Source organism: Sebastes umbrosus, chromosome 2 (assembly GCF_015220745.1).
Source record: "Sebastes umbrosus isolate fSebUmb1 chromosome 2, fSebUmb1.pri, whole genome shotgun sequence".
NCBI lineage: Eukaryota > Metazoa > Chordata > Actinopteri > Perciformes > Sebastidae > Sebastes > Sebastes umbrosus.
The window spans coordinates 2176265-2201615 of record NC_051270.1 but is presented as its reverse complement, the minus strand read 5'-3'; the positions used below and the strand labels follow the sequence as shown (position 1 = coordinate 2201615).

Here is a 25351-nt window from a genome sequence, read left to right as displayed (position 1 = left end):
ATTAAAAAAATAATGATGATGATAAAAATGCTGATACTACTACTGCCAAAAATAGTAATTTAAATCTTTATTATTATTAATAATGATAATAATAATAATTTTTTGGTGGATTATCTCCACTACATCCACTGTTATTTGGTTATTTGTCTACATAATAACCAGTTGTGTTGCAGCAGAAGGAGCAGGCTGTATTTTAATCCTAATGTTGTTGATGCTCTACAGGGATTTAGGGGTTAAAGGAGGAGCATTATTATTTCACTGGTTAGTTAGTTCTCATATCTGCCACATGGTGGAGAGACTCTGTGGAGGAGACACTCTGCTGCTGCTGCTGCTGCTGATCCAGTCCTCCAGTCAGTCTGCAGACCACAGACACCAGAGACACCAGAGACCAGAGACTGCTGCTGCTGCTGCTGCTGCTTTGTTGTGTCACTCAGTCACCCAGCACAGTGCACTCAGGACCTCCACAAGACCAGGACCAGCTCAGGACCAGGACCCTTACTGCTCTCTACTTCTCTCCACAGTTTAGCAACAACAATGTGAGTTAAACTCTTGTTTCTGTGTTTCTGTGTCTCTGTGTCCGGAAGCTGCTTCACTTTAATGGTGTTTTAGTGTGAACACGAGGCGCGTGCAGCTGTTCGTGTGATCAGCTTCAGATCGATCACCAGGTCCTCCATCGATCTGTAGTTTGAAGGAAATCGGCTCCAGTTTGAATCAGTTTAATGACTCTAAAAGAGGAGAACAGAGCTGATGATGTGGCGCCTCTGTGGATGATTTATGTCTGTTTGACACAATGATGAGCTCCACTATCAGACCACTTGTTACTCTGAGAGACGCTGAAATAACAAGTTTAAAGTTTAAATTATAGGCTTTTATAATACTCAATCAAGTTCTTTTTAGTAGCCGAATTTCTTATGAATAACTCAGTTTGACTGAACTTGTCTAACTTATTTAAAGCTTTGTTAGACAAACATTACTGGTGAGTTTTGGTTAAAACTGCTGTTTTTTGCATGTAGTTTGGTGCAAACAGAAACTGAAGTTGATGAACTCTTTAGGACTTTGACCCAAACTGGATTTTGTACCTTCACACAGAGCTGTTTGACAGATATCAGCTATTACAAGCTGATTCAATCACTAATCCAATACTTTAAGGCATTATCTAATCATTTCGTGCCATAAAGTTTAAAGGATTTATCAGTTTTATGTGTTTTTTGTGGTGTAAAAGCATCTGAAACAGCATTTCCCAACCCCCCCCCCTTTTTTTTTTGCTTGTGACCTCTTTAACAATACTTTTATTGAATTTTACATATAAACATATATACATATATACACATACAGACAGACTAACAATATTAATAATTCAATTATACAATGAAATGTTTAGTCAGAATTTCAAAGAAAGAGAGACATGACATTTCATGTATTTCACTTATCTAACAAAGAAAACAAAGAAAATAAGATATAAGACAAAATGAATAAATAACTCAAAGAAGAAGAAGAAGAAAAAAAAAAACAATTTCAACCTCTTAAAACAAACCCAGTATCTGCTTGTTCCTGGTTGCATGTGTCTCCTGGTTGCTACCAGCTCAACCACTGTATAATCTTTTTCTTTATTTTAATTTCAGAGGCCCCAAAGAGGTAAAATGATCCCATATTTAACTTGAGGGGGAGAAAAAAAAGGCAAAGAGTATAAAAGGAAAAGTCTGAAAAACATAATTCTGTGTAGCAGAAATGTGGGAACCGCTGATTGAAACCATCAGTCAAACTCTGTAAACTTTATTAAATAACTCTGGGATGCAGAAGTGGAGTTAAAGAGCGAGAAACATGTTTAAACAATCAAATGAAAAACGGAAGAACGTGCAGAGAAAGTTAAAGTTGACTTCAGGACTTTCAGGCTGTTTTTGGGGTTTAACTGAAGTAAAACTACAACTAAGGATTATATTATTTATTTTTATGGTTAGATCTATAATGTCATAAAGGGACACATCTTCAAATGTCTTATTTCATTTCATATTTTGTCCAAAACCCAAAGACAACATGAGACCATGAAAAGTCATAAAGTTCTGACTTTATTCTCGTAATATTACGGCTTTTTTTCTTGTTAAGTTATGACTTTATTTCGTAATATTACGACTTTTTTCTCGTAAAGTTATGACTTTATTCTTGTAATATTACGACTTTTTTCTGGTAAAGTTATGACTTTATCCTCGTGATATTACGACTTTTTTTCTCGTTAAGTTATGACTTTATTCTCGTGATATTACAACGTTAAGAGAGAAGAAGAGAAGAAAGAAAGGTACTTTATTGATCCCTGAGGGGAAATTCAATTTTTGCACTCTGTTGTATTTACACAGTACACACAGGCCTGAAATACACACACATGCACAAACAGGATCTATATACATGCATTAATGGAGAGATGGAGAGATGTCAGCGAGGGGTCAGCCCCTGACAGGCACCCTGAGCAGATGGGGGTTTGATGCCTTGCTCAAGGGCACCTCGGCAGTGCCCAAGAGGCAAATTGGCATCTCTCCAGCGACCAGTTCACACTCAGTACTTGGTCCATGCGGGGTCTTGAACCGGCAACACCATAAATCATAATATTGAATCGTAATCTGTACATATTGAATCGACACCCAGGTATAGTGCAACAACGAGCTCTTCCTCTGCAGGGTTAATGGACCGGTTCTGTGTCACAGATGTGAATGTGGGTCAGTGGTGTGCATGGTGGCACGATCAGGTCAGTCAATACTTCAGATTCCCCCCCCCCTCGTCCGTCCGTCGGTGGGTCTGTTCCTCAACGTGAGGCTGTAAATCAGTTGAGCTGCAGGTGGAGCTTCGCTGCAGCAGCGAGGCCTTAATTATCTTTCCATACATCAGGAACAGTAACGTGTCTTGTTGATGGGATTCTGCTGCTGCAGTTTGGCAGCTGTTAGTCAGACAGGAATGTTTTCAGAGTCACCTTCAGGAACCAGTTCATCTGCATTCAGAGATCTCTAACGGCGTGACTTTAACCCGACACCACACGCCTGTTTTTAAAATGTAAGAGAACACGGTTCTGCATGTCGGAGGGTTCTGCTGCTGCATGTGGTCTGAAGTGTGTCCTCAGCAGAGAGAGAGAGAGAGAGAGAGAGAGAGAGAGAGAGAGAGAGAGACTCTCCCACACAGACGGTCCATAACCTGTTTACCCTGTTTTTAGTGGAATTACCCTGAAGGGTAATTACGGGTTTAATAAGGTTTAAGCCACTCGAGCTGCTCCAATTCTCCTCCACTAGAAAACAACATGGAGGAGTTGGAGGTTGCTGTCAGATGAGAAAGTGAAACATAAAAAGTTAACAAATAGTTGGTGATATTATAAATTTTCCCAAACCAACAGTGAGTGTATCTACTAACCCAGAGGTCAGCAGCCTTTACTATCTAAACAGACATTTTAGGCAAAACAAAAAAATCTGTCTGGACCCGCAAAACATTTGATCATTGTGATGAAGGTAACAGTTTATAGTCTAAGTATATAGTATATAAGTACAATGCAGTGAGGGCTAAAGTGCAAATGTACTACGGAGTATTAGGGCCACATTGAGGGAAAAAAACAACTGAGATTTACAGAATAAAGTCAGAATATTACGAGAATAAAGTCGTAATATTACGAGAATAAATAACTTTATGAGAAAAAAAGAAAATAACACGTAAAATTACTACTTTATAATATTACAACTTTTTTCTCGAACCCTCAGATTATTTTTTTCCTCAATGTGTCTCTAATACTCCGTCGTACCATAGACCTACAACAATGATAAATAAAAATGAAAATGTAAACAAAGAACAGTTATTCATTTCCATTTTTAATAATCCACAGGGAGCCACTGGAGAGGAGCTAAAGAGAGGCAGGTTGCTGACCCCTGTACTAACTAGTATTATGTGTATCACAGCCTGATATCTCTTCTTCCGTTAAAACACATCACTGAGCATCACTGTGTCACTGGGTGACATCTTCCTTCATCACTATGAACACACTGTAGTTTATTCTGACTCAATCCCGCAGACACTAACACTCACTATAGAGCACCACATGTGGATTAATCTGCCACTGAAAATAGTCCCCAACAGATGCACCATTTCCTCCTGTTGGTTTGATTAAAACCTACAGTGAGCAGCTGTTTTAGGAAATAACTGAGACTATTTTAAAAATGAAACTATATATTTGTGTTTGTAAAGATTTACATCTTCAGTAGGAACCAATGGGCCTGGAACTGAGAGCCACAGACAGGAAGTCAGACAGTATCGAGAGGCAGACTAACACGTTAATAGTTATGGGTCGTATCTAGAAGGTAACCCACAGGATGCGACTCTCTCATGTGATGGCTAAGGTCAGGTGTTGACTACAGCTGTCACAGTGAACGAACTTCCCCTGTTGGTGATGATAATTGGCTCAACAGTGTGATATATACAATATTATTGCAACTTTTTTTTTTGCAAATTACTTAATTTATCCTTTAGTGCTGCATAAATAAGCTTTATTGTTAGGCTATTATTAGGTATATTGTTGCTTTTTAAATGACAAAGATGACAGTTTTAAAACTTGTTTATTGTTAAAGGTCCCATAACGCGCTCATTTTCAGGTTCATACTTGTATTTTGTGTTTCTATTAGAACATGTTTACATGCTGTAATGTTAAAAAAACACATTATTTACCTCATATTGTCTGTCTGAATATACCTGTATTTACCCTCTGTCTGAAACGCTCCGTTTCAGCGCATTTCAACGGAATTGCGTTGCTAGGCAACAGCCTGGGTCCATGTTTACTTCCTGTCAGCTGATGCCATTCACATACACTGCAACTGGAAATAAACTGGGACACATTAAGAATGTTTATGTTTAAAACCGTGAAATGGTCTAAATATTGTACATTTGTGACATCACAAATGGACAGAAATCCTAACGGCTTGTTTCAAACGCACAATTTCTGAATATGGGCTGGGTGTGTTTCTCCGTATATTGAGCGTTTTGATAGTTTAACAGTATTTATACAGCACTTAAACCTGCTTTAAAATATAAAAGACATGAAAATCTCACTTTTTATAATATGGGACCTTTAAATGCAGAACACAAAAGGGCAATGAGGCATTTGTCTACTGGTTGCTTTGATATGGAATATCATATCAAATGACATTTTGACTTTATACATAGTATTTCCTCCTCATCTTGCGATTTGATCACAAAGTAGCAATACCACAATGTAAAAATACTCCATTATAATAATGCCAAAGTACATTATTACTAGTATTAGTACAGTATTATTGCCTAAATGGAGCCTACTTTAAATATAAAACTTATTTAGAAAACTGTCCCCTGTGAGTGTTGGTAAAGTAAAACAGACATAGTCAAACAGCTCCGTCCAGTCAGGAGATGTTTTAGTGGTCGCACTGATGAGTTTAAGTGCAAGAGGAAAAAGGAGACTCAATCAGATGTTGTAGAAACAAATCAGAGATCTCTGTTGACGTGCTTCAGGTTGTGGGAGTGAGTTTGACTCTAAACAGCGTTTATAGAGATTTGAGCGACTCCCTTTTCCCACACACACCCCCCGACCTCCCCCTGCTGCAGCGTCGTCATGGAAACCAGCCTGCTCCTTTCAGTTGACTGGGAACAGAGACGATGACTGGGACGCCCAAACTGGTTTCACCACCGAGCGGTCAAACGTTGAGTTAATTATGGTGGCGAGTTTAACTCACTTACGAGTTCAGGCTCAACCTCACTTTGTTTTGGTGACGCCCCCCTTTTATTCTTACTGTGTATCTGCCATCATCATCCTCACCCTTCATCATTCTCATCCTCTGTCATTCTCACCCTCCATCCTCACCCTCCATCATCCTCACCCTGCATCATTCTCATCTTGTCGGTGTCTCATGGTCGCTCGCGTGTGTCTACGCTGTTCAGACTCAGACTCCAAATCAAACTACACGGAAGCACCAAAACCTCTTGGTTGTATTTAGTGAAGCCCGTCTGTTAAACAGTGTTGGCCGCGGTCGGAATACGCTGGGGAGACCGTAGCTTTGGTTTCCAGGACTGGAGTCTCTGCTGTACTCTGCTCCTCTGCTCCTCTGCCTGCCTTCACTCACACACCGCGCTCCTTCTCGGTCTTTCGCTCCACTCTCACGTGCATGCTGCTCACTCCACACTGCAGAAGAGTTAGTAGCTCTGAGAATATCTAGTGAATGTACAGTGGAAGTTTGTACAGAAATAGCTGCTGCAGCTCCTCCAGACCAACAGAGGTTTCCCGTGTCTTGTGAAGTGACGGATCTCCGCAGCGAGAAACGTTAACGTCTCCCATGTTCCCTCCGGCCGCGGTCGGGAGGCTGAAGCAGGAAAAGCCAACACTAGGATCAGCATTGATTCATGGAGAGACCTTCGTCTGGTCAGCTAACATTACTGCCAAGCAGCTGAAATATAGAGTGATATTGTGCTTTTAGCTGACGTGTGTCTCCTCACTGTGTTGAGAGATGCTCGTTCATGTCTCTATAGAGCGAGCACAAGCGCGAGCAACAGGACGCTGACTTTTTGTTGACTTAACGGCCACAGGTGTCGCTGTTAACAAGACATTTCTGATTCTTACAAACAGTCCCTTTAAACATAGAGCTGCAACGATTTATCAACTATTTTGTTAATTGATTAAATAATTTTTCATGCAAAAATTCTGTTTATATAGCCTCCATTATGGAGATTTCCTGTTTTATATCATATTAAACTGAATATATTTGGGTTTTGGACAAAACAAGACTTTTAAAGACATCACTTTGGACTTTAGAAACTGGGACGTACATTTATCACTATTTTCTGATGTTTTATAATGCGATCGTTAACTGAATACTTTTGGGTTTTGGACTGTTGATCAGGAAAAACAAGCAATTTAAATACGTGAACCAGGAAATTGTGACGGCATCTTCCACTATTTTTGGACGTTTTTACAGATCAAATGATAAATCAAGAAAATAGCTGGTAAATGAATCAATAATGTTATTATCTCTCACTTATTTGAAGCCAAATATGAGCAAAATAAGCTTCAAATTGAGCATTTTTTGTCATTTAAAGTTAAATTTATGGATGTTTATGGATATGTATTTATTTTATGGTGCATAATATACTCACACGTTTTTGTCAGTTTGAGTTACGTTCGAGGTGTGTATCGTCTTTACATCGTCTAACAGTCGTCTCCGGTGTCTCTGAAAACAGTCTAAAGTGTCACGGTGAGAAAAAGGGCGTCTGCTGTTTTTATTGTGGCGAGGAAACGTAAAGCCGGAGCAGCTTCACCGTGTGTCGAGTTTCTCCTTTTGTTACCGGAGAGAAAACTGTGTCTGAAAGCCGCCATTGTTTTGGAGTCCAATCAGAGAGAGAGACTGGGAGGAGAGTTTTATTAGTGAACGAGGGTTTTAGTGGCGTTGAGAGGAAGAGGAGGAGGCGTTTAGACATTTAGAACATTTCCTGTGAACTACGACTGCAACGATTAGATAACTGATTAATCATTTTAGACATTTTTTAAGGAAGAAATCCAAACATTCACTTCTCAGATGTGATTATTTACTCTTTTTCTTTGTCATATCTCATTGTAAACTGAATATTTTTGGGGTTTGGATGTGTTTTTGTGATCCAACAGTCCAAACATCACTATTCATCAAGATTCTTTACTTGATTAATCAATTCATCGTTTGGTCTATAAAATGTCAGAAAACAGCAAAAATGATTCTCAAAGCCCAAAGATTATCTATTTAAACTGCTTGTTTTGTTCTCTGGCGTTGGGACATTATAGCCGGAACCTTTTACATTTTAAAGAGAAATCAATTAATCAGAAAAATAAGATTAATTGATTATTAATAATCTGAGAACACAACAGTATAAAGCAGCTACATGACTGTTATAAGACACAGCATGTAAATACACTTCAAAGACGCTCTAATTAATATTTTTATAGGAACAATTTATTAAATTATTATTATAATTATTATAATTATTAATATTAAATTATTTTAAGCAAATTTTTCTGGTTTTCTGGCTCGAAACTTTAATGTAATAACGCAAAATTAGTTTTAACGCCACTAATTTCTTTAACGCATTAATGCAACTTGTGATTTTTATGTTGCAGCGGCTCGGTTTTAAAGCTAGTTTCAAAGGGGTCCCTTGACCTCTGACCTCCAGATGTGTGAATGTAAATGGGTTCTATGGGTACCCACGAGTCTCCCCTTTACAGACATGCCCACTTTATGATAATCACATGCAGTTTGGGGCAAGTCATAGTCAAGTCAGCACACTGACACACTGACAGCTGTTGTTGCCTGTTGGGCTGCAGTTTGCCATGTTATGATTGGAGCATATTGTTTTATGCTAAATGCAGTACCTGTGAGGGTTTCTGGACAATATCTGTCATTGTTTTGTGTTGTTAATTGATTTACAATAATAAATATATACATACATTTGCATAAAGCTGCATATTTGTCTACTCCCATGTAGATAAGAGTATAAAATACTTGACAAATCTCCCTTAAAGGTTAATTTTGAACAGATAAAAAATGGTGTGATCAATCGTGATTAACTATTTTAATCGATTGACAGCCCTAGTTCAAAGATTAAACCAACAAGACACAACATGATAATCAGTGAGCTTTAGAGATTGATGTATTTTTGATCTTTGGACGGAGTAAGGCTAGCAGTTCCCCCCTACTTCCAGTCATTATGCTAAGCTAAGCTAATTGCCTCCCGGCTCTACAGCTCCATACTTAACCCACCGACATGAGAGTGACATCGATCTGCTCATCTAACTCTCAGGAACAAAGTAAAATAAATACATTTCCCAAAATGTGTGACTCTTCCTTTAACAGAGAAAAGGCCAGCGTGACCAACGTTTGGCTTTAAACGATAAACACGAGTGTCGGATAAGGAGAGCTTTGTTCGTCTCTGCTCTCCTAATATGAGATTTAAATTTCAGACCACAAATAGATTCTGCTGAATAGAACAGCGAGGGAAGAGTGACAACAAAAGGGTTTATTGTTGTTGTGGTTGTTGTTGTTGTTGTGTGTAAATGACGTGGACGAGATGTTTGACTGACGCCTTCGGTACCGTCTCTGTCAGAAGAAAAACGTGTCATTAATGAGGAGAAACGGCCTCGTGTTCAGTCCAAACTGTCAAATTAACATCAAAATGAGCTGAAAATGTTCTCACTATAACAACAATATGCAGAAGATCAGCCCCCTCACACATTCAGATGGGCTGAAACAAAAGATTGTTTTCATTATCGATTAATCTGGTAGTTATTTTCTCTATTTTATTGATTTTTTTTGTCTTTTAAACGTGAAAAGTGACAGCTTTAATTTCCCAAAGCCCAGCAGGATGTATTCAAACGGTCCAAACCCAAAAAAATATTCAGTTTACAATCAGATACAACGAAGAAAAGCAGCAAATCATCACATTTGAGAATGTTTACCGGGCAAATATGTGGAATTTGTTCTTGAAAAATTACCAAAAAATGTATTAATCATCCATAGTTTAGTCTCTGAAATGCCAAAAAGTAGTGAAAAATGTTCGTTGCAATTCCTCAGAATCTAAAGTGACAAAACAACATGCCTGTTTTATCTAAAACCAAAAGATGGTTCATCTTTTTTTTATTTATCCGATATGACAGTACTTTTAGATTTTGGACAGAAAAAACATGCAATTTAAATATGAAAACTTGGATTAAAAAAAAATAATATTTATAATGAAAATAATCTGTTAAAATCTCTTTTTCGAGGCAAACATGTAGCAGATTAGTCTTTTAGTTGAGCATTTGTTGTCAGTAGTTGTCTTGTTTTTTTGTCAGCAAACAGTAAAGTTGCCGTGACGTTAGCGGCTGACTGCCGTGGATTATAAAGATGGCGTAAACAAAAAGATGTGGAGATGTTTGCCAGGAGGAGAGTTTAGGAGGGATTATCTCCGACACTATGGAAGCTGCAGAAGCATCAGAGCGTAACACCAAGCGGAAGCAGCTGATATGAAAACACAGAAGAACAAATGAAACAGAAAGTTGCTTCATGTTTACTTCTGACGGATTAACTCACAGCTTCACATCTGCAGCTCAAACAGAGAATCAAACAGGAGGAGCTCAAAACAAACATATTTCAGATGCAACTCATCAGTTCGACTAGACGGACGACTCACCAACAGAAACCTGCTGAGACTGATGACACATAATGAAACTCACTGTAACTAAACAGGCTGTTCTCATACATGTTCGTAATAAACCTACCAGGGCTGTCAGTCAATTAAAATAATTAATTGTGATTAATCACACCTTTTTTATCTGTTCAAAATGTACCTTAAAGGGAGATTTGTCAAGTATTTAATCCTCTTATCAACATGGGAGTGGACAAATATGCTGCTTTATGTAAATGTATGTATATATTTATTATTGTAAATCAATTATCAACACAAAACAATGACAGATATTGATCCAGAAACCCTCACAGGTACTGCATTTAGCATAAAACAATATGCTCACATCATAACATGGCAAACTGCAGCCCAACAGGCAACAACAGCTGTCAGTGTGTCAGTGTGCTGACTTGACTATGACTTGCCCCAAACTGCATGTGATTATCATAAAGTGGGCATGTCTGTAAAGGGGAGACTCGTGGGTACCCATAGAACCCGTTTACATTCACTGATCTGAAGGTCAGAGGTCAAGGGACCCCTTTGAAAATGGACATGACAGTTTTTCCTCGCCAAAATGTAGCACAAGTTTGGAGCGTTATTTAGCCTCCTTCATGACAAGCTATTCTGACATGGTTAATACCGATAGATTCATCAGGTTTTCTAGTTTCATATGATGCCCTTATCTTCACTCTAACTTTAAAACTGAGCCCACTACAACCTCCAGAATATTGATTGCGTTAAAGAAATTGGCGTTAAAACGAATATGTGTTAACGTGCTATTATCTCGTTAACTTTGACAGCCCTAACTATAATATAATAAACATTATTCTGACATGGATAAACTGAAATGGAAAATAAAAACTGCATTTAAAGTGAGACACTGTATTGAACTTGAACTACAGAAAGAGAAACCTGCTCTTCTCTTTAGTTTACTGTGTTGAGGCGTCGTTCAGAGCTGAGAGTTGTTGTGCCTGGTACAACCAGAGGCTTCAGGAGGACGAACATTAAAATGAACAGACGGAGGAGTGTTTGTTTGTTTGTTTATTACAACTCAGAATGAAACCAAAAGAGAAATGAAAAGGCAGCTGTATGATATGAAGGCTGTTTAGTCCTATTTAGAGTCAAATAGACCATAAAGCAGGGGATGCTTTAGGGCGGGGCTACCTTGTGGTTGACAGGTCGCTACCACGGCGTTGTCCGGTCTGGGAGTGTTCTCATCTTACAGCTTTAACCCTTTCACAGTGTGTTTTCACTTCATCAGAGTTAATTGTAACATTGTTGGTCGCCTAAAAACGTCTTATCAGCGTTCGGTTGTACTTAGCTCCACCCAGCGGCGCAAGAATAAGTTTTGAAGTGGGGGGGGGCAAACATCTATGGATGACTTTATGCAGAGTTTCACAGGAAACTTGAGGCTTCTAAACCTCAGTGCACAAACCAAAGGGCGACTCTATGGAGGACGGAACCTGCCAAAATAAAAAATAAATAAATAAATGAATTACTCGATAAATAAATAGATGTCATTAAATGTAGCAAAAATAATATTAAAAATAAATGTAGTCATTAATTAATTGATAAAATGTGACCTATATTGATATTTCTGTTTTAATGTTTGTATTAATTCTTCTGTTTAATTTCCCTTTATTTATGTATTTATTTTTTATTTATTTTTTCAAAATGTATTTATTTATTTTTACATTTATTTAATTTAATTTAATGTATTATTTATGCATTTATTTATTTATTTCTGCACGATTTTCCCTTTGCATTTTACCCATTATTTATTTCCCCAAACGTATTTATTTCTGTATTCTTTTAATTGTACATTTCTTTACACATTTTCTTTTTTACAAAGAATGCAGAAATATATGATTTTGGGGAAATAAATAAGTGGTGAAATGCAAAGGGGAAATTGTAAATAAATGAATAAATAGATAAATGGATAAATAAATAAATAAATATATTGTAAATAAATGCATGAATAAATAAATAAATAAAAATGAATACAAAAATAATGAAAATAAATGCATAAATAAATAAAAGGGAAAATTAAGCAGAAGAGTAAATAAATAAATAAATAAGGGAATTAATACAAAGATAAATATATAGAGGAGCAAATTAAATTTCAATTTATGTCACATTTTATCAATTAATTAATGGCTATATTATTTTTAATATTATTTTTTCACATGTAATGACATATTTATTTATTTAATGAGTAATTTATTTATTTATTCATTTATTTTTGGCAGATTCCGTCCTCCATAGACATCATGGACTACGTCCACTTCTTAAATACAGTCTATGGTTGAAAAGCCCCTCAGTGTGAATGTCGTCTTTTAGCTTTGAGAGATTAAGATTCAGAAAGGAGAGAGACTCTCAGTAAAGAAGAACTCAGTCTCTTGTGTTGAAGTATTTTCTGGTCATTGTGAGCCAACAGTGTGTCTGTATGTGTGTGTCTGTGTGTGTGTGTGTGTGTGTGTTGGTGAATTGTTGGCTGCGTCAACCCACCGAGTGGTCAATGGTGACCTCTGTGCTGTAACTGGGACTCGTTCCCTCTCCGACCACTGGGACGGGTCAGACTGGACAGACAACCCCGTTTCAGCGTTTGTGTGAACTGGGTCAGAACTCGTGACGGCGCAGATCGAACCTGCGGCGCTTCTGTTTGATGCCAGAATAATTTTAATAACATTTGTCTCATCACGACAGTCGCCGCCTTCATAATGTGCTGCAGAGCGCGTTGAAAGATCTCTGCAGGGAATCATTAGGAAAGCATGATTTCTGTTTGACTTGTTGCACATTTTTTGCTCAGTTTTTAGAGTGTGAGATGCCGTGAATAGTATACCTCCCTATGGTTTCATTTAAAAGACATTTATAAAATTTGCCGTATTCAACAACTTTTGGGCTGATAGATTAATTGAAACATGGTGTGCATTCCTGAAGCAGACGATGTTTCTGTTCAAACAGCAGCTGCAGCACAAAGTGGCTCCGTGGCATTTCTAAATTTAACTAAGTCTTTGGTTCAGGAACTTTTTTTTTATTCCAACCAGAAGTGCTTAAATATGTCGTGTTCACAAGTCTTAAAGCACCAGTGATTTAAAGTAAGGCTGATATGTTTTATTTACTTAGGCTACTGTCAGTAAATCCAATAATAAGACCAAAAACAACAATGACAATAGGCTAAGGCAGGGGTCGGCAACCTTTACTATCTAAAGAGACATTTTAGGCAAAGATAATAATAATAAATCTGTCTGGAGCCGCAAAACATTTGATCATTGTGATGAAGGTAACACAGTTTATAGTCTAAGTATATAGTATATAAGTCTAATGCAGTGAGAGCCAAAGAGACAATGTACTACGGAGTATTAGGGCCACATTGAGGGAAAAAACATCTGAGATTTACAGAATAAAGTCAGAATATTACGAGAATAAAGTCATAACTTTACGAGAAAAAAAGTCGTAATAGTATGAGTATAAAGTCATAACTTAACGAGAAAAAAAGTAATATTACGAGAATAAAGTCGTAATATTACGAGAAAAAAAGAAAAATAACACGTAAAATTACTACTTTATAATATTATGACTTTATTCTAGAAATCTCAGCTTTATTTTTTTCCCTCAATGTGTCCCTAATACTCCGTCGTACCGTTATACCGTCGTGCCATAGGACAATTGGCGCCAGCTACCGCTTCTCTTGATGGACCAACTCGTAACATTCACATACGGGTTGTGGACAGAAACAAGCTTTCATTCGCATTTTCTTTTGTCGGTTTGCGATACATTTGGATGGGTTGTTGTTAGTTTTGTTTAGCTTTTTTATAGGATTAGTTGACAATAAGAAAAATAGAATATTGCCATCCTCATCCTCTACTTTTTCATTCATGCATCTTTTTTGTTTTAATCCTTTTTCTGTAGTGAAATCTTTACCCAGCAATTTCCCCCTCTAAGTTTGAGGTTTTAAAAACAGTTGTAATTCAGTGTAATTTGGGGTCTTCTAACGCAGCGTCTCTCCTTTCAGACTCTCACTGTGCATCAGGGCCGACCTGGTCTTTGTTAAAGCTTCAGCCTGCTCTGTTTAGAGTCTATAATACCTTCCATCTGGCTTCGCTGCGCCCGTTTGCCAAAATGTCTTTTTCCCATTGCATATTCTCTTCCCTCTGTCATCCCTGCAGGACCCCCCCCCACCACACACACACACACACACACACACACACACACACACACACACACACACACACACACACACACACACACACACACACTCTCTAAACTGGCACAGAGGCAGCCATGTAACAGTAACCCATTTACAGTGATGGGAATGTGGGTCGGATCCACGGGCACTGTGCTCACGCTACAGGGCTTCACTGCAGGAGGAAACATCGAGTCAGGCCGACATATTTCACCCAGATTTCCATAGATTTATTGGACAGTAAGAGGCCATTACTGTACGGAGGGAGGGAGGAGAGGAGGGGAGGAGAGGAGGATACAGGAAGGTGAAGAGAAGGTGGAAAAACCAGAGAGAGAGAGAGAGAGATGCTGCGTTCATGTCAGGCTGGATGTTCTGTAAATATGAGCCACCACACAGACACCGCTTGGCATTAAATTACTATTTTTCTTAGTTTATCATTAATATTATTACATTTTAATGCCACTTATGTCTTGAGTGAAGATACTGGCATCATATGAAACTAGAAAACCTAATGAATCCATCGGTACCAACCATGTCATACTAGCTTGTCGATAAGGAGGATAAATAACGCTCCAAACTTACGCTAAATTTTGGCGAAGAAAACCTGTCCATTTTCAAAGGGGTCCCTTGACCTCTGACCTCCAGATCAGTGAATGAGAATGGGTTCTATGGGTACCCACGAGTCTCCCCTTTACAGACATGCCCACTTTATGATAATCACATGCAGTTTGGGTCAAGTCATAGTCAAGTCAGCACACTGACACACTGACAGCTGTTGTTGCCTGTTGGGCTGCAGTTTGCCATGTTATGATTGGAGCATATTGTTTTATGCTAAATGCAGTACCTGTGAGGGTTTCTGGACAATATCTGTCATTGTTTTGTGTTGTTAATTGATTTACAATAATAAATATATACATACATTTGCATAAAGCAGCATATTTGTCCACTCCCATGTTGATAAGAGGATTAAATACTTGATAAAACTCCCTTTAAGGTACATTTTGAACTGATAAAAAATGATTAATTTGCAATTAATCGTGATTAAAAATGGACAATCATGCGATTAATTACAATTTAATATATTTCGATTGACAGCTGATGTTATATTACAAAATTCTGTTGGTGAGATGAATGATACAGAGTGAAATTGGTTCAACATTAACCATGGTTCGTTGGCCCGTGGCCACCAAACATCCCCTTTAGGTGGTCCCACCAAGTTTTATCCGGTCTCTCTTGAAATGAGATCACAGTGTCCGTGTCTTAGCTGAATTTTACATGAGCGCGCGTCAGCGTCAAAATCAGTTTGATTGTTTTCTGTTGGAGTGTCCAAACCTTGTGCAGCATATGACTGAACGTTTGTCGGACGCCCGGTTTCTATTTATTCTCGTCGCTCGCTTTGAAAGCGCCGCAACGGACGAGGCTGATTTGTGAAGTTGAAATGAGGACATTAATGCTTTCTAGTCAGATAGATAACTATAATAACTAAAATATAATACATAATTAAAGCTACTAATGCCAATCAAATCAAAGTAAATATTTAAATAAAAATACAATCATTTATTTTATTTATTTCACTTGGATTGTGTTTTTATGCGAAAAATCTAGACTGTATGTTTTGTAGTGTGTGAGACTGTGAGAGAACAAAGACGTTTTCTATCTAAATAAATAATTACATATTCTCATTCTGTTAACGTCACAGTTCAGGAAGGCTGGGTTAAGTTGTGTTAAATTATTTAATACATTGTTTTTACATGTTTACATTTGGGCCACCCAATTTACAGGCTTGGTGGCCCGTGAGCTTAAAAATATTAGCGTCTATCTCTGATAAATAATAATTTATAAACTAAGGAAATTAGTCATTTTACCTTTTTGTACTACGTGTATTTATCTACAGTGTTTATTGAATTTTTTCGAAATATTTCTACAAAAGGTGACAAGAACGCTCACACCGAGGCCGTCTAACAACACTCAGCTTCTGAGCACACAATCACAAATAAAAGGAAAATATAATAACTACATTATATAAGCAGATAATTAAGACCTCAGCAGATATTTCTACATATTTCTTCTTCTTGGACAGAAACTCCATAAATGATCTCCAGTGTTTACCTCCGTTATAAATGTAAGAAACGGTTCAGTATACCGTCAGAGTTAGAGGCTCAGAGTCGACAGAAGACAATCGTTTCCTTACATTGTGTTATTTAGGTTTTATTCTGTTGAAGAGATTACGAGGAGAGAAGATGTCTTAAATATTTCACTTCTAATCTGCAGATATTAAAAAATACTTGGACGTCTTGAATCTTCAAGAGATAAAATAATGTAATGACCACATAAATCTGTAATGTGTGAATGCAACGACGTTCATCTGCCCTGATTGTAAAGCTCATATATTACTGTTATTACGGTAATAATGTAATAATGTTGATATATTGATTTAAAGATCTGGAGCTGAGCAACAGATCGAGTCGGTCAATGAGGACGAGAGAGAGAGAGAGCAGGTCACAGAGGTTATATGACCTCCGTCCTCCCTCACAGATTGAGGTTGTGATTGTAGCCCGTACTGGTTTTGTGGGTGTAATCCTTTGAGCCCCCCCTCCCCGGTCCCCGATCATGAGCAGGCCAGCTTATCCTCGGAGGTCTGTGCTTCTGTAGCATCTGTCACCGCTTGTTCACGTCACGCTCATCCACAAAGCAAATCTGGAGACACAATCCTGCTGGATACACAATCCTTTAGTGTAAATGACATTATTATATTATATATATATATAACTAATATTGTTGTTGTCTGATGTTTACAGATCCAGCATCATGGGGAAAGGCTGCCTGACAGCGACCAAGTACTTCCTGTTCCTCTTCAACCTCATCTTCTTTGTAAGTATTTTATCTTCACTAATTATTAATAATAATAATAATGATAATAATTATGTGCTATTAAAGGACAAATGCACCTTTTTAAAACATTGTAAAAGAGCTGTTCTCAATGCACATCTTGTTTGTTTTATTTATTTCAAATCACACGGACATTTGTAATAATGAAAATTACTAACCGCACGTTTCAGCTGAAGCTTTAATCATATCAATATAGTTGCAGTGCTCCATCTCTCCTCTCTCTCATACATAGCCTACACATGTGTGTGTGTGTGTGTTGATTTATAAGATTGAATCCAGAAATCTTCAGCTGAAACGTACGGTTAACTCGTAGGCTGATAGCGAACACTGCAGTAGCTAACGTTAGACGTCAGACGCTAATTTTCTTTTCCTAGGATGGCAAAGTCATGACCCGCCCTACTCTGCCTCTGATAGGTACTCGTTGCCTCAGTTGGTTAGGTTTAGGCATGAGGAGTGAGATTGGTTTAACCTTGCAGGACAGCTGGATTCTCGTGATGTCACAAGAATCATGGGATCACCTATCACACGGAAATCCATCTTGTCAGGCTTCAAGTGATGAGTTTGTGTCCGGCCAGCCAGACAACGGACCAATCAGCGTCCTGTGAGGAGCTACTGGCAGCTACCGGCGTGGTTTAGGTGTGTGTGAGGCGACTGTTGGTTCTAAACAACAATGTCGGCTCCTGAGGAGGTTAGCGTATCTGCAATAGAATCAGTACTATCAGAACTGGAGAGTATTTCTTTCTTTGAAGAGTAGGGTGGTCATGCATTCGCCTTCGCATAACATTCAGAGAGCGCACATTGGAACAGTCCAGTGAGTTTCCTCGCCATTGGAACAGTCCTTTGGCGGGATTCGATGACATAGTATCCTTTAAATTCAGCCGTTGAAGGATCCTTTCTCGACACTGAGAAACAACTACAGTCTTTAGATGTGAGAGTCTTTTAAAAGTCTTTCAGAGTCTGCTAGCGGACAGTAGGGATTACTTTCTGCAGTTCTGTGTGGACAGCTTGAGAAGACGAGATGTCAATCATTCATTCTTCTTCTCTTTCTGCGTCTCTGAGTTTTAACTACAGTACAGATGACGTGTCTGTGGCCTCGTTACCACGGTGACACTTTATCGTTTCCTCTCTTCTTCTGAAATCTGTGATCTGAAGTTAAGATCTTCTTAGCAGCACGTAAACACTGCGTGTGTGTGTGTGTGTGTGTGTGTGTGTTTGTATTCCCACACTTCCTTCCCTCCACCAACCGAGCTACGTTTGGTTCGAACTTACAGAAATGTATTATCATTAAGTTACATTTCCTCATTTCTGTAATTTTTTTAAATTTGATTGACAAAAATAATCAGACAACACTCACATTGCGTCCCAAATATGAAGCACTAAACAGGAAATGCAGTGTTTATTCCACGTTTGTTATGTTATTCAATAAAAACAGATCTACACAACAGGATGTGGACATATTTGGTCAAAAACAGCCACAGTGAGATGCCATAGCTGAAGGCAAGGCAAGGCAAGGCAGCTTTATTTGTATAGCACATTTCAACAACAGGGCAATTCAAAGTGCTTTACAGAAACATTCAAGAACATTGCGACAAAATGCAAAAGAACATTAAGAAATAATTAAAACAGTTATAAAAACATAAAAACATTAAAACATTAAAGATTAGAAAATAAAAACAAGCTAAAAATAAAAGCTAGGATAGAAGCTAAAATTGCATAAAACTCAAAAGAGTAAAAGTTATAGTGCAGTGTCAGAATAAAAGGCACCCGCAAACAGGAAAGTTTTAAGCTTTGTTTTAAAAGAAGTGAGAGTTGGAGCGGTCCTGCAGGTTTCTGGGAGCTTGTTCCAGATATTTGGTGCATAAAAACTGAATGCTGCTTCTGCATGTTTAGTTCTGACTCTGGGGACACTAAGCAGACCTGATCCAGATGACCTGAGAGGTCTGGATGGTTCATAACACAGCAGAAGATCAGAAATGTATTTTGGCCCTAAACCATTTAGTGCTTTGTAAACCAGCAGCAGTATTTTGAAATCAATTCTCTGAGAGACAGGCAGCCAGTGTAGAGACTTCAGAACTGGACTGATGTGATCCACTTTCTTGGTCTTAGTGAGGACTCTAGCAGCAACGTTCTGAATCAGCTGCAGCTGTCTGATCGATTTTTTAGGAAGACCGGTAAAGACGCCGTTACAGTAGTCAAGTCGGCTGAAGATAAATGCATGTACTAGTTTTTCCAAATCCTGCTGAGACATCAGTCCTCTAATTCTTCTTCTGAAGGTCTGCAGTTGGTAAACATTAATGACGTTGGTTCATCTGGAGCATCCTGCAGAAGTCTGATTAAAAGAAGCTCAAACTGGGATTCACCAGTACCAGTAAATCACCCCAGTATGAAACCAAACAGTGAGCTGAATGTGATGTTGAATCTCCTGAACTTCATCTGTTACAGTATGTTGATATGTTCTCTCATATATGTGTGTGTGTGTGTGTGTGTGTGTTTGTCCTGCAGCTGTGCGGCGCCGTCATCATGGGCTTCGGTCTGTGGCTCCTGCTGGACAATCAGAGCTTCATCGTCGTCCTCAGTGAGTTCCTGTTTCTGATTTAACGTTGTTTTTTTCCTCCTGATGATGGTTGATAGTTTCCACGCAGCGTGAATTAATCCTTCTCATGTTTACCTCTTATGACCTGATTCTTTTTATTTTCATGTTTTTCTTCTAATTAGGACTCCAGTGAAGTCAGTTTTCTGTCTCTGTTGTTTCGACTAATGATGGGATAAAAACTAAACTAATGGCCAAAAGTGTTTCACATTAATCCACTTGTAGAGCGCATGTAGGCCACAACACATGAAGTCATGATTAAGAGGCTGAAAACAGGCCAAGCTCTGTCTGCAGGCTCACAGTGTGTGTTTGTGTCTTTAAATGTTGTGTGTTTGAGTGTGAGACGAAGAGAGAAAGCAGAAGAAGAAACAGGCGGCGGACGTTCAACACCTCAAAGATTTTATTATTTGTTCGTCTGAGCTGTTAAAATGTGATGAACTATGAACACATCCTGGTTGTAGGCTGCCGCCGGTACTGTGCTGCACCAGTAAACACCGTGATGTATGCAAAGGATTTCACTGTTTAAGCACTTTTGCCAAGATATGTGTCCAACAGATCCTGTAGAAGCGGTTATTTTTGGAGCCTTGTTTCCGTTCATCTGTCAAACAAATGTTAAGCAAACTTTTGAAATGTTGCAAAAAATAAATGCGAATTAGACGCTTTTCCATCGACCGGTTTAGAGCGAGTAAAGTCTGTTTTTAACAGCTGCTCCAACAACAATCAGAGACTTGAGAGCAAAACAGAAAGTAAAAGTCATAAAAAGTCTTCTCCATGAAAACCAGTTTTACTGATCTAAAGTTGATCTATATCTATCTTTGTTATCGAGTTTCGATCACATTATGAGCGGAGTGATCTGGTTTCACCGGGCTGATGGTGCCGCTCTGCTGGCTCCGTCTCCTTCATTGAAATAGTGTAAATCCCTGCATCTTGACCTGCAGTTTAAAACACTTGAGACTTTCAGCAAAACACTTAAAGGGACTGTTTGTGAGAATCAGAAATTGCTTGTTAACAGCGACACCTGTGGCCGTTAAGTCAACTAAAGTCAGCGTCCTGTTGCTCGCGCTTGTGCTCGCTCTACATAGACATGAAGGAGCATCGCTCAACACAGTGAGGAGACACACGTCAGCTAAAAGCACAATATCACTCTATATTTCAGCTGCTTGGCAGTAATGTTAGCTGACCAGACCAAGGTCTCTCCATGAATCAATGCTGATCCTAGTGTTGGCTTTTCCCGCCTCAGCCTCCCGATTGTGGCCGGAAGGAACAGGGGAGACACCGGAGTTTTGGTCGGAGACGATAACGTTTCTCTCTGCGGAGCCCCGTCACTTCACAAGACACGGGAAACCTCTGTTGGTCTGGAGGAGCTGCAGCATTTATTTCTGCACAAACGTCCCCTGTACATTCACTAGATATTCTCAGAGCTAAACTAACTCTTCTGCAGTGTGGAGTGAGCAGCATGCACGTGAGAGGTGGAGCGAATTAGTGAGAACGAGCGCGGTGTGTGAGTGAAGGCAGGCAGAGGAGCAGAGTACAACAGAGACTGGTTTTGGTGTTTCCGTGTAGTTTGTCTTGGAGTCTGAGTCTGAACAGCGTAGCCACACGCGAGCCTGCATGGGAAACCGACCTGCAATGATTTATACGTGTAAGAAATTACAAACAGTCCCTTTTTAAAAATGGCTTTGAATTTTGTCCTCAAATCATCTTGAAGCAACGCGTTGTTGGCCGACCAGAGAGAAAACTGTTTTTAAAAAGTCTCTTTTGAAACTTGTAACTGAATCTCTGGTTTTAGTTTCACTCCTACTTTCCTGTTCATACTTTCAGATATCAGATATTATTTGTACTCTTTAATGATCAGTTTGAACTCACTGCTGATGCAAACTGAACATTTCCTTCTGCTGCTTCACATTAAAAGCTTCTCAACGATGAACCAGCAGGAGGCTTTTATTGTGAAGCTACTTGGGCTGTCCTCATCCAAAGATATTCTTCGTCGACTAATCGATTAGTTGATTTAATCGACACATCATCACCACTTTAAATCTTATGTTTACCAGAGATATGCTCAGAAGTTTCTTAGAAATAAGTCATTCATCATGAAGAAACGCATAAAAAAAGGACTAATCAACTAAAGAAATCTTAGTCGACTCAGACCAAAACGGACGATTAGTCGACGAATCAACTAAGATTCAATAAAAACAGATCTACACAACAAGATGTGGACATATTTGGTCATCAGATCAGTTTTAAATATTGTAGGGAAGAATAGTTGAAGCAAATAAGTTTCAGGTTTTTATTAAATGATGCATTTCTTCTGATTACGGTATAAAAGAGGAAGCAAAGTGAATCCTGCTGGGGTTAGTTAGCGTCCTCCACACAGACAGAAGCGCTGCGTTCATGTGTCATAACCAGTTTCAGACTCGAGATCTGAGACTGAATAACATCATCCACTCAGACGACCTTCATCTGTTGGAGACCGATCAACCCAAATATCTCCTGCTTCTGTCTTCAGCTCTGGCAACTAAATCAGCTGCTTCACTCGTCTCTAACAGGCTGCTGCTGCTGCTGGTGTTTTTAATGTAATCATTATTAACTGGTGGATCTGGTTTCTAAAGCCTTGAGCTGCATCCCGACTCTGATAATAACATCATCTTGTTGATCAGTCGCAGCGACCCCGCTGAAGGCCAGAGGCCAACATGTGGTGGTGTTGAGGTCTGTGTGTGTTCACTGGTGTGTTGAGACTCTTCAGTTAAACACAAGTGTCCAACAGATTTCTGTACATCTGTGTTTAAAAAAAGAAAATTCCTTTAAGCCACAAATCTCTCTCTTTCTTTCTCTGTCTCTGTCTCTGGGTGTCTTTACGTCGTCATCCTCCGTCTCATCATGGCTTCGTTTACTCTCCTGTTACTGACACAGTGTTCAGAGAAACTCTTATAGGATAGCGCTGGACAATATGACGATATATATCATCAAAACGATATAAAAATGTCCATCACATATATTTTTCTGTATCGTTTCTATCGTGATGTAGGCTAGGCCTGTATTTATTTATTTTTTCTGTATAATTTCACTTAAAATGTTCATTTTGCAAGTCTCAAAATACGCTGCTTTTCATTTTTCAAGTATTTAATTCACACAGGAGTATACAGAAATAGGCTTTACATTGTGCTTATTTTATATAGACTATTTATTTATTTATTTATTCATTCATCCATTCATTTACTATTTTATTAATATATTGAATTACCAGAAAGCATGCTATATGGTGATATATATATATTTATATCGAGATATATAAAATGACCTGTATCGTGATAGAAGCCCAGGGCTAGTGGTGGAGGAAGTATTCAGATCCTTTATTGAAGTAAAAGTACTAAAACCACGCTGTTAATGTACTCTGTTAAAAGTAAATAGTCCCGTCTGGAGGCCTTGAAGAAGATACTGATGAACCTGCAGGATTGTTTGTCTGATTCCTCGAGGAATCCGATCCCGTGTTGGTATCGATGTATTCTGAACTCCAGGCTAACGGTTTCCCCCCGCTTCCAGTCTTTATGCTAAGCTAGGCTAACAACGCACACTGACTCCAGCTTTGTACTTAACGACGATTTCCCCCAAAATGTTGAACTATTCCTTTAACTCTGTCTGAAGTACAGTAACTATAGTAACAGTACGAGTTTATCAGCGAGGGAAGAAGAAGAAGAAGAAGAAAGAGACGAGCAGCGAGACAGAACGGCTCAGAGACGACTGAAGAAGTGTTGATGCAGAAATATAGAGACAGACATTGAGACAGTGTAATAGAGAGACTGTGTGTGTGTGTGTGTGTGTGTGTGTGCTGTCAGACCAGCCAGCGTCACTGAGGACATTTGTCCGTGGTCCGTGGCGTCTCTGCAGGTGTCCTCCCCTCAGACACTGGGCTCTTTCTGCTCCGTCCAGCATCAGCATGCATCACATCAGCCCAGTGCGCTCACCGCCTTACTCATCACCACACACACACACACACACACACACACACACACAAACACACACACTACATCACCGGTCTGTCCGAGCGGCGAGGACGGCGGGCGGGCGGGCGGATAGCGTGAGTCCAGGGGTTTTAATGGAGGACGTGGATGTGGTCATACGACACATTAAAGTACAGTGGACAGTTTAGCTTTGTGTCCTCTCATCAATGAGACGTATTGATGCTCGGCGGGACGTCGTCACTGATGACCACGGCGAGGTCGGAGGGTGCTGCTGGAACCTGATTGGACAAAGACGCGAGCTGAGTCAGAAATCAGAACGTCATTTCTGCCGTCTGATATCATCCCGTATTATGGGATGGATCTGGTTCATTACAACTCAGACGGGTTGTAAACAAAACCTCCACGTTGAGGAGGGAGACCTCGGGGACACTTTGACTGAGACATCCCATAATCTGTAACGAAGTACATGTACTTAAGTACAATTTTGAGGTACTTGTACTTTATTTATGCTACTACAGTCTCAATACACAAATTTGATGACTTTAGACTCGACAAAATAAAAAAGTCTTGCATCTGGACTTTGACTTTAACACCAACGCAAAGAGTGAAGATACTGGCATCATATGAAACTAAAAACCCTGATGAATCCATCGGTACCAACCATGTCATACTAGCTCGTCATGAAGGAGGTTAAATAACGCTCCAAACTTACGCTAAATGTTGGCGAGGAAAAACTGTCATGGTCATGTTCAAAGGGGTCCCTTGACCTCTGACCTCCAGATGTGTGAATGTAAATGGGTTCTATGGGTACCCACGAGTCTCCCCTTTACAGACATGCCCACTTTATGATAATCACATGCAGTTTGGGGCAAGTCATAGTCAAGTCAGCACACTGACACACTGACAGCTGTTGTTGCCTGTTGGGCTGCAGTTTGCCATGTTATGATTGGAGCATATTGTTTTATGCTAAATGCAGTACCTGTGAGGGTTTCTGGACAATATCTGTCATTGTTTTGTGTTGTTAGTTGATTTACAATAATAAATATATACATACATTTATATAAAGCAGCATATGTGTCCACTCCCATGATGATAAGAGGATTAAATACTTGACAAATCTCCCTTTAAGGTACATTTAGAACAGATACAAAAATGTGTTATTAATCTCGATTAACTATTTTAGAAAGGATATCATGTTTTTATATATAAAAAGTAACTAAGTAAATAAATGTAGTGGAGTAAAAAGTACAATACTTCCCACTGAGATGTAGTAGAGTAGAAGTATAAAGCAGAGAATGTAAATACTGAATTGTACTAAAGGACAGTACTGACAGTAGTGAATGTACTTAGTTACATTTGTTATATTGTGATAAATATAAAGTGTTTCATATCCTGATATTGATTTAAATCATGCTTTTGATAATTAGTGGATTTTATCTGTTTTAAAATCTCTGAAGTCCAATTAAATGATGATTTTTAACAGGAGATCTGATTCTGAAAGTGGCTCTGCTTCAGTTTGGTGAGGATTAATATAAACTGGGGTCAAGAGCTGTA

General features: G+C 38.9%; 1 protein-coding gene across 1 annotated transcript in view; it reads left to right on the top strand.

The window, feature by feature from the left end:
* Positions 1-291: 291 nt before the first annotated feature.
* Positions 292-25351, top strand: part of LOC119502087 (CD82 antigen-like) — a 39900-nt gene continuing 14840 nt past the window's right edge. The window contains exons 1-3 of the mRNA XM_037792947.1: positions 292-536; positions 17158-17230; positions 19751-19823. Of these exons, the coding sequence (XP_037648875.1) occupies positions 17168-17230; positions 19751-19823 (136 nt within the window). The 5' untranslated portion in view covers positions 292-536; positions 17158-17167. The remainder of the gene's footprint in view (positions 537-17157; positions 17231-19750; positions 19824-25351) is intronic.